Source organism: Sander lucioperca, chromosome 4 (genome assembly GCF_008315115.2).
Source record: "Sander lucioperca isolate FBNREF2018 chromosome 4, SLUC_FBN_1.2, whole genome shotgun sequence".
Classification (NCBI taxonomy): domain Eukaryota; kingdom Metazoa; phylum Chordata; class Actinopteri; order Perciformes; family Percidae; genus Sander; species Sander lucioperca.
Window position 1 is genome coordinate 787596 of NC_050176.1, and position 10000 is coordinate 797595.

The window sequence follows — 10000 nt, forward strand, 5'->3', positions numbered from 1 at the left end:
GCGCTGTCCTGAACTCGACCTGTCGGTCACACTCAGCCCTGCCCCCAGACCCGCCCACACACTCCTGGAGCCCCGCACACTGAAGTCCAGTCAGCAGAGTGAGCCCCGCCCCCAAGGACAGATGGGAAGAAAGGGGAACCGGCAGGTGATGACATCATTCCGCGTTTGTGTGTGTGTGTGTGTGTGTGTGTGTGTGTGTGTGTGTGTGTGTGTGTGTGTGTGTGTGTGTGTGTGTGTGTGTGTGTGTGTGTGTGTGTGTGTGTGCGTGCGTGCGTACACATTTGCAGACACGTACAACTAAGCCAGCCAGGGAGTCTACACAGTCCAGCAGGGCCAATCAATCAGCAGTCGGACTCAGAGCATCAGATAGACTTAGAGGAGTTCCAGAATCACTCAGTCATATAACTATATCTGTCTATATATGTCTTCAGAGCTTTACACTGCTTTGAGTATTTTTATGGAGTCCAAATATTCACCCACTTCACTCTTAAACACAGAAGAAAGATTTAGAGTCCCTGAACTTCTGTTTATGGATGTGATATTTAGCAAGCAGAAATAAAATATTTGATATAAAATACTTACCTTCCTTGTCCGTCTTAAAGCTATAGTGCGTAGTTTCTGTCTCCCCCATGAGGAGTCGCGTCCACATGATACAAGCCTTCCGTGATCGCGCACCGCCCCTCCCCCACATAGTTACTAGTAACCAAGGAGGACACGGAGGATTAAAAAAACATGATGGACTCTTCAGAAGAGGTCATTATCTTTACTCGAGGTTCTGTACACAATCTTCTGAACATAGCCATACTGAGAAATACAGAGAGAGTTGCGTTGAGCTGATAGTCTTAATTAGCTTTGTAGCAACTCATTTGGAAATGGCTTGAATGTAACAGACATTCATTAATATCAAAAAGTTCCGCACTAAAGCTTTATGCTCCACCACACCAAAAAACATCCTTAAAACAAAATGAGAAATCTGTAATGAAATAAGTTTTGCCCAATTGAAGGACATCTTAAACATAACTTCTCTCACTTAGTTAGTCAGCACAAATTTGAACATTCTGAGTGTAAATGTGTGTGAATGTTCATCTGATGAGCAGGTGGCACCTTGTACGGAAGCCTCGGCCACAGTGTGTGAATGTGTGTGAATGATATCTGTAATATGTAAAAGCACCTTAAGTAGTCGTTAAGACTAGTAAAGTGCTAAATAAATACAGTACATTTACATAAGGAATAGTAACCACCTCTTCAATAGTTTTATTGTTAGTCCGGTACATAAACTCCCACAGCAGTAACAGATCAGTTAATGGTGTGAGTCTGTGCTCTTCCTAATCTTCATTAAAGATTAGTTTTAGTAGAGAATGTCCTTATTAAGCCAAATGTAATATCAATGAGGTGAGAAGAGACCAAGCCAAAAGCATCTGTTTATCAAAGTTTGATTTTGCTAATAATATAATTGCACAATAACAGAAGATTACGGCCACCGATTTTAGAGAAAATATAGTATGGAATAAAGTTCCATAGTGATGTTGGATTAATAATGACATCATCCTTCTGTCTGGTCTCCTGCAGGTGGGTTTTGAAGAGCTGGTGGTCGTCGCGGCAACATCGGTGCAGAGCACAGCCACCCTGCCTCTGCAGCCAATCATAGATCAGAGGAGGAGCCGAGCATGTCTCCATGGTAACCAGAGTATAACGCCCTATACATCAACAAAATAAAGATGATTAGATGAATAACATTATAATTCCAGAGTTTTCCTTGTTATTGTGAGCAGGAATTGATGTAATGTAGCGTTTTATATGGAGTGAGCACTGTGCCAGACTATTTAAAAATATATCTTTAATGCTTCATGCTGGTAAGGAAATAACAAGAGTAACATGTTTTGAAAGGAATGTGTTCTTTATTAAAATGACTGAGCCATATCCAGATATGTTTTATATCTATGGACTGATCGGGGTTTGTAAACGGTTGGGAACATTTGGGATAGAGTAAGAACACAACTAAACAAAATATAGAACATGGGTATAGTTGTTTTTAGACAATTAATGCAGAAATATTACATATTATATCTTTCAACTATCTTCCAGATTCTTCCAGTAAAGTAGTTTGTGTTTCTTTGTTTCTCCTCATCAGTCTGACTGTCTGTGTCAACTCGCTGATCAATAAAAACCCTTTTTCCTTCTCTGCTTGGTGGAGCCCCCCGACAGTGGGTGGAGCCTCCTGCTGCAGTATCCAATCCCGGCCCAGGATGCCTGGAGAGGGCGGAACTAAACACCACTCTAGCTCTGAAGGCGGAGCTTCAGTCACTGCAGGTTGACACTGTTTATCAGTAGGTTCTCGATAAATCCACACTGAGCTGGGTACCACCTGGTTCCCCTGGTAACGGGCCTGTTTTCCTGCAGGGGGCGGAGTTTAACTCCCAGAAGGCGGTTCAGGAGACTCTACGGATATCCGAGAGGACCAAAAACCTGATCAACACCAGAGCTACTGAAGGTAATCACACACGGGGGACCAAGCCACATCAGCAGGCTCGTGGGGTGAGCCAGGCCTGCTCAGAATCCCATCAGCGGCCATCTCCACCCAATGCATGCTGGGTAGCTCTCTGTCCGACTTGATCCCGACTTGCTCTGCCGTCATGCACACGTGGGCAAAGATAACCTCACGAGATCAGGGGGGGCGCAGGTTTGAGAGGCAGGCGCCGCAGTTGCTCTACACCGACTGCAAGACCCAGGGCATGATGGGAAACGCCTAGCTCTCGGCTGATCTAACAGCTGATTGGTTCAGAATCGACCAACATGATGGCGTTTTTATATAAACTTTTTATTGATTTTGAATTGGAGGGATTTTAATTGCTATTTGTCTGAAAACGTTTTTTAAGTCTTATATTGTACAGAACACATGTAATGTGGCTGATAGTTATGTTTAGTAATGGGAGAGACTAAATCCGTTCAGATTACAGATCATCTGTTATTAACATTAGCAACAGATCATCTCCAGTCTGTTATTAACATCAGCAACAGATCATCTTCAACAGATCATCTCCAATCTGTTATTAACATCAGCAACAGATCCTCTACAGTCTGTTATTAACATCAGCAACAGATCGCATGTAGAGCATGTTAACAGCTACTCTGTAATAATTAAAACAACTGGAGACTGTGTACAAGCTGATTTGGAATCGGACCTAACAGGATGTTACATTACATTACATGTCATTTAGCTGACGCTTTTATCCAAAGCTACTTACAATTAAGTGCGTTCAACCTTGAAGGTGCAAACTCCAGACAACAAGTAGTAAGTGCAAGTGTGTGTGTGTGTATATGTATGTATGTATATATATATATATATATATATATATATATATATATATATATATAATTTTTTTATAATTTTTATAATATAATTTTTTTAATAATAATAATAATTTATATATTATTTTTATTTTTATTTATTTTTTATTTTTTTTATCCGAGGTGTAGTCGGAAGAGATGTGTTTTTAGCCTTCAGTGGAAGATGCACAGGTTTTCGGCCATTGTGATATCAATAGAGAGCTCATTCCACCATTTAGGAGCCAGGTCAGCAAACAGTTGGGATTTTGTTGAGTGATTTCGCTGTGAGGGGGAAGCAAGCAAGTTGGCTGATGCAGAGCGGGTTGGGGTATAGGGTTTGACCATGTCCCGGATGTATGCTGGGGCTGATCCGTTCGTGGCCCTGTATGCGAGTACTAGTGTCTTGAAGCTGATGCGGGCAGCAACTGGTAACCACTGAAGAGAGCGGAGGAGCGGTGTAGTGTGAGAGAACTTGGGGAGGTTGAAGACAAGTCGAGCTGCTGCGTTCTGAATGAGCTGCAGGGGCCGGATGGCACATGCAGGCAGGCCAATCAGGAGGGAGTTGCAGTAGTCTAGACATGAGATGACTAGAGCCTGAACCAGAACCTGAGCCGCCTTCTGCGTTAGTAGGGGACGTATCCTTCTGATGTTATGCAGCATGTATCTACACGATTGGGTAGTTGCGGTGAAGGTTAGTTGATCATCAAGTGTCACACACAGGTTTCTAGCAGTCTGGGTGGGGACTACCACTGAGTTGTCAATTGTTATATTCAGGTCCTGGGTAGGAGAGCCTTTCCCTGGAAGGAAAAGGAGCTCAGTCTTGTCAAGGTTGAGTTTCAGATGGTGTGTGGACATCCAAGAAGAAATGTCAGTCAGACAGGCCGAGATACGTGCTGCTACCTGAGTTTCAGACTCCAGAAAGGAGAGAATTAGTCAGGTGTCATCGGAATAGCTGTGATAAGAAAAGCCGTGCGACTGAATGACAGACCTGAGAGAGTTGGTGTACAGAGAGAAGAGGAGGGGATCCAGGACTAATCCCTGAGGAACTCCAGTTTTGAGTGGGCAAGGTTCTGAGGTAGATCCTCTCCAAGTTACCCGGTAGGTTCGGTCTGTCAGGTAAGATGTGAGCAAAGAGAGCGCAGAGCCTGAGACACCCAGATTTTGGAGTGTCGAAATGAGGATCTGATGGTTCACTGTGTCGAAGCAGCAGAAAGGTCCAGAAGGATGACGACGGAGCGATGTGAAGTTGCTCAGTGACAGCAAGGAGGGCAGTTTCTGTTGAGTGGCCAGCCTTGAAGCCAGACTGGTGGGGTAGAGAGTTGATTATAAATGGCACGCTCAAGAGTTTTGGAAAGAAATGGAAGAAGGGAGACGGGTCTGTAGTTATTTACTTCAGACGAGTCTAGTGTTGGTTTTTTGAGTAGTGGGGTCACTCTTGCCTCTTTGAGGGCATCGGGGAAACAGCCAGTTGACAAGGAGATGTTGATGAGATGAATGAGGAAAGGAAGAAGGGATAGGATCAAGGGGGCAGGTGGTTGGGCGGGCGGAGGTATTCAAAGTAAGAATTTGATTTGGAGATAGAGAGGTGAAAGAGGAAAGATGGATGGTAAGATGATTTCAGGAAGTGTGGTGGAGAATGAAGAGTGTATGTCATCTATCTTTTTTACAAAGTAGTTGACAAAGTGGGTTGGTAGGAGGGAGGAGGGAGGAGGTGGACTGGGGGAATCTAGGAGGTTAGAGAAGATGGAAAAAAGTTTTTTGGGGTTGGAGAAAGAAGATTCAGTTTTGGTTTGATAAAAAGAGTTTTTTGCTGCAGAAATAGAGGCAGCGAAGGAGGAAAGAAGAGACTGATAGGTAAGCAGATCATCTGGGTGTTTAGATTTCCGCCATTTCCTTTCCGCTGCCCGTATAGTTGATCTTTCAGCACGCACTGAGTCAGATAGCCACGGAGCTGGGGAGGACTTGAGAGCCTGCCGTGAAGTAAGAGGGCAGAGAGAGTCAAGGGAGGAGGCTAGAGTAGAGAGGAGAGTGTCTGTGGCAGTGGATGGATGTGAGTGTTTATGTGACTTCTTGTTCAGGTTTTATTTGCTTTTAGATTTCACTTTCAACTGAAGTACATCTATAACTATTTTAAGTTTTTCTCTCTCTCTCTCTCTCTTTCTCTGTGTCTGTAGAAGTGAATGTTTCTCGCTCTCAGGTTCTCTTCACCTCATTGGTCAGTGTGGATGTGCAGGAGGATCAGCTGATCAGCCAGCTGCTGCAGCCTCGGCTGCCACCTCCCTCCCCCCCCTGCCATGGCAACCAGGCAGCAGATGGCCCCTCCCTTCTCGTCTTCATGACCTCTGACCTCCTCAGACAGAAGTCCCTCCCACTGGAGGAGGAGCCTGTCAACTACAAGCTCCACCCCTCACCACGCCCTGCCCACTCAACCTTTGACCTCTACAAAAGAGGGAGGGGTTTAGAGACCACGCCCTGACATACTCCCAGGAGAGTTCTAACTGGCTGGAGGTCCTGAGGCTCCTATTGGTCAGACTGTGTGATGTCCTTGAATAATAACAATGTTTTATAAATTGTAATATAAACTGAGATGTGTTTATTTCCTGTAAAAAGGTACATTTATTTTTTTCCAATAAAGTCTTTTCAACTTCTCTGTGATGATGTCATCACTGCTCTGCTACAGGTAGTCCAATCAGAAGGGGTGTTGTAAATCCAGATGAAACATGAAGGTGTTAATTTCATTCTTTTTTAAATATTAAAATTATATTTGAATATTTACTTGAATTCCACCTGGTATAATATGTACTACACTACTCAGGCTTATTAGAGTGACTTCCAACATTAGCCTTGACTTTCAACATTAGCTTTGAAGGGGACCTACGTCATGGTGCATTGCATTTCTGGCATGCCTCTTTGTTAACATTCATTTTCAACTATCTCTGTGCACACAAGTGTTCAAACAAGGTAATCAGAAAATGGTATATCACTGAAAACACTATTGAAACATTCATGCAGCTTTTCTCCTCCACACCAGCCCTCTCTTGGGAACACTATTAACATTATTAGGAGCACCTGTTAAACTTCTCGTTAATGCAGTTATCTAATCAACCAATCACATGGCAGCTGCTTCAATGCATTTAGGGGTGAGGTCCTGGTCAAGACAATCTCCTGAACTCCAAACTGAATGTCAGAATGGGAAAGAAAGGTGATCTAAGCAACTTTGAGCATGGCATGGTTGTTGGTGCCAGACAGGCTGGTCTGAGTATTTCACAATCTGCTCAGTTACTGGGATTTCCACGCACAATCATTTCTAGGCTTTACAAAGAATGGTCTGAAAAAAGGAAAAACATCCAGTATGCTGCAGTCCTGGGGGGCGAAAATGCCTTGTTGATGCTAGAAGTCAGAGGAGAATGGGCTGAGTGATTCCAGATGATAGAAGATCAACTTTGACTCAAATAACCACTTGTTACAACCGAGGTATTCAGCAAAGCATTTGTGAAGCCACAACACGAACAACCTTGAGGCGGATGGGCTACACCAGAAGAAGACCCCACCGGGTACCACTCATCTCCACTAAAAATAGGAAAATGAGGCTACAATTTGCACGAGCTCACCAAAATTGGACAGTTGAAGACTGTAAAAATGTTGCCTGGTCTGATGAGTCTCGATTTCTGTTGAGACATTCAGATGGTAGAGTCAGAATTTGGCGTAAACAGAATGAGAACATGGATCCGTCATGCCTTGTCACCACTGTGCAGGCTGGTGGTGGTGGTGTAATGGTGTGGGGAATGCTATCCTATCAATTTGGGCCAACATTTCTAAAGTGCTTTCAGCACCTTGTTGAATCAATGCCACAAAGAATTAAGGCAGTTCTGAAGGCGAAATGGGGTTAAACACGGTATTAGTAGGGTGTTCCTAATAATTCTTTAGGTGAGTGTATATGACGTGCAGAGTTCCCTGAGGCTCCATTTTCATTCTGAGGCCTCTTCTGTTTAACATCTACATGCTTCCACTGGCTCAAATTATTGAAAACAACAAAATAAGTTACCATAGTTATGCGAACAATACACAAATACAACAACTGAGTACGTGCATTGAACAAATTAATGACTGGATGTGCAAGAACTTTCCATGCTTTTATTTTCAGTAGACTCGACTACTGTAACGGTGTCTTTACAGGTCTCCCTAAAAAATCAATCAGACAGCTGCAGCTGATTCAGAACGCTGCTGCTTGAGTCCTCACTGAGACCAAGAAAGTGGATCACATCACTCCAGTTCTGAAGTCTTTACACTGGCTTCCTGTCTCTCAAAGAATTGATTTCAAAATACTTCTGCTGGTTTATAAAGCAGTAAACGGTTTGGGGTCAAAATACATTTCTGATCTGCTGCTACATTATGAACCACTCGCAAGTACACAAATCAATAGATTAAATTACTTGAACATTTCACGAACTGCCGTGAGACTGGGTTGCATCATGTTGGATCTCACCTCCATAGTCAGACTCACGATGCTCACACAGCCATCTCTCCCAAGCCTCTCAAGAATTGACGCTAAGTCATTATTTTGAGATATTAAATCATTGTTTTTTTTCTCGGATTTTATGGCACTATTTTTCTGACGTTTTTGTCACTTTTTTCCAAAGTTTTTGGCACTTTTATTGAAGTTTTTCTCATTTTAAGTCATTATTTTGACGTCTTAAGTCAACGTTTCTCAATAGTCTGGTTCATGTTAGTTTCTGTCACATTTATGAGCAGAAATTGTGTCATGAGACAGAAAAGAGTTTAAATGGGGCAGTTATTTTTAAAGATGGCTGCTTGGTTGACCATCTGACCCTGCTCTGCCTTTCACTATTATTGTGTTATGATGATTGTGGATCATAATCTATATTGGGATTTCTGTTTTCTGTCCTTGTGAAGCACTTTGTGACTTTTGTCTGTAAAAAGCGCTTTATAAATACGATTTATTTACCTTTTTTACGTACATTGAATCAGGGCTTTCCATCATTGCCATCAGCACCACCTCCCTCTTTCACCTCCTCTGCCTCTGTCTCATCCTGTCCCTTCTGTGTGTGCGTGTGTGTGTGTGTGTGTTTTTCAGAGCCAGTCATGCCTCACCTGTCCACCAACACCATCACTGTGGCTCACTGTCTGCACACCTGTTGCCAATCACCTCATCAGCCTCAGCTGCTCCTCATTGGCTCATTAGTTTATCTGTATATAGTCAGCATTGTCCTGCCGCTACAGCTCAGAGTGTACGAACTGAATATGGATATGACACATGCCTTTGGTGTGAGAGATCTGGGTTCAATTCCCACTGCAGTACATCAACCAATGTGTCCCTGAGCAAGACACTTAACCCATAGTTGCTCCAGAGGGTGTGACCCTCTGACATATATATATATATATATATATATATATATATATATATATATATATATATACACACACACAGTGGGGAGAACAAATATTTGATACACTGCTGATTTTGCAGGTTTTCCTACTTACAAAGCATGTAGAGGTCTGTAATTCACATTGTATGATTTTTAAATAATTAATTTGCATTTTATTGCATGACATAAGTATTTGATCACCTACCAACCAGTAAGAATTCCGGCTCTCACAGACCTGTTAGTTTTTCTTTAAGAAGCCCTCCTGTTCTCCACTCATTACCTGTATTAACTGCACCTGTTTGAACTCGTTACCTGTATAAACACTCAATCAAACAGACTCCAACCTCTCCACAATGGCCACGACCAGAGACCTGTGTAAGGACATCAGGGATAAAATTGTAGACCTGCACATGACTGGGATGGGCTACAGGACAATAAGCAAGCAGCTTGGTGAGAAGGCAACAACTGTTGGCGCAATTATTAGAAAATGGAAGAAGTTCAAGATGACGGTCAATCTCCCTCAGTCTGGGGCTCCATGCAAGATCTCACCTCGTGGGGCATCAATGATCATGAGGAAGGTGAGGGATCACCCCAGAACTACACGGCAGGACCTGGTCAATGACCTGAAGAGAGCTGGGACCACAGTCTCAAAGATAACCATTAGTAACACACTACGCCATCATGGATTAAAATCCTGCAGCGCACGCAAGGTCCCCCTGCTCAAGCCAGTGCATGTCCAGGCCCGTCTGAAGTTTGCTGGATGATCCAGAGAAGGAATGGGAGAAGGTCATGTGGTCTGATGAGACAAAAATAGAGCTTTTTGGTCTAAACTCCATTCACCGTGTTTGGAGGAAGAAGAAGGATGAGTACAACCCCAAGAACACCATCCCAACCGTGAAGCATGGAGGTGGAAACATTCTTTGGGGATGCTTTTCTGCAAAGGGGACAGGACGACTGCACCGTATTGAGGGGAGGATGGATGGGGCTATGTATCGCGAGATCTTGGCCAACAACCTCCTTCCCTCAGTAAGAGCATTGAAGATGGGTCGTGGCTGGGTCTTCCAGCATGACAACGACCCGAAACACACAGCCAGGGCAACTAAGGAGTGGCTCCGTAAGAAGCATCTCAAGGTCCTGGAGTGGCCTAGCCAGTCTCCAGACCTGAACCCAATAGAAAATCTTTGGAGGGAGCTGAAAGTCCGTATTGCCCAGCGACAGCCCCGAAACCTAAAGGATCTGGAGAAGGTCTGTATGGAGGAATGGGCCAAAATCCCTGCTGCAGTGTG

The 10000-nt window shown here is 43.6% G+C and overlaps 1 protein-coding gene across 2 annotated transcripts in view; it reads left to right on the forward strand.

Annotated features, from left to right (window-relative positions):
• The window catches only part of ppp1r35 (protein phosphatase 1, regulatory subunit 35), a 7990-nt gene extending 2013 nt beyond the window's left edge, over nt 1–5977 (forward strand). The window contains exons 2-6 of one of the 2 annotated variants that reach the window (XM_036000638.1): nt 1–145; nt 1567–1678; nt 2195–2310; nt 2401–2491; nt 5502–5977. The exon at nt 1–145 is cut by the window's left edge and continues 78 nt beyond it. In XM_036000638.1, the coding sequence (XP_035856531.1) occupies nt 1–145; nt 1567–1678; nt 2195–2310; nt 2401–2491; nt 5502–5803 (766 nt within the window). In that variant the 3' untranslated portion in view covers nt 5804–5977. The remainder of the gene's footprint in view (nt 146–1566; nt 1679–2194; nt 2311–2400; nt 2492–5501) is intronic. The other variant, XM_031293617.2, reaches the window with a different exon arrangement.
• Nucleotides 5978–10000: the final 4023 nt, after the last annotated feature.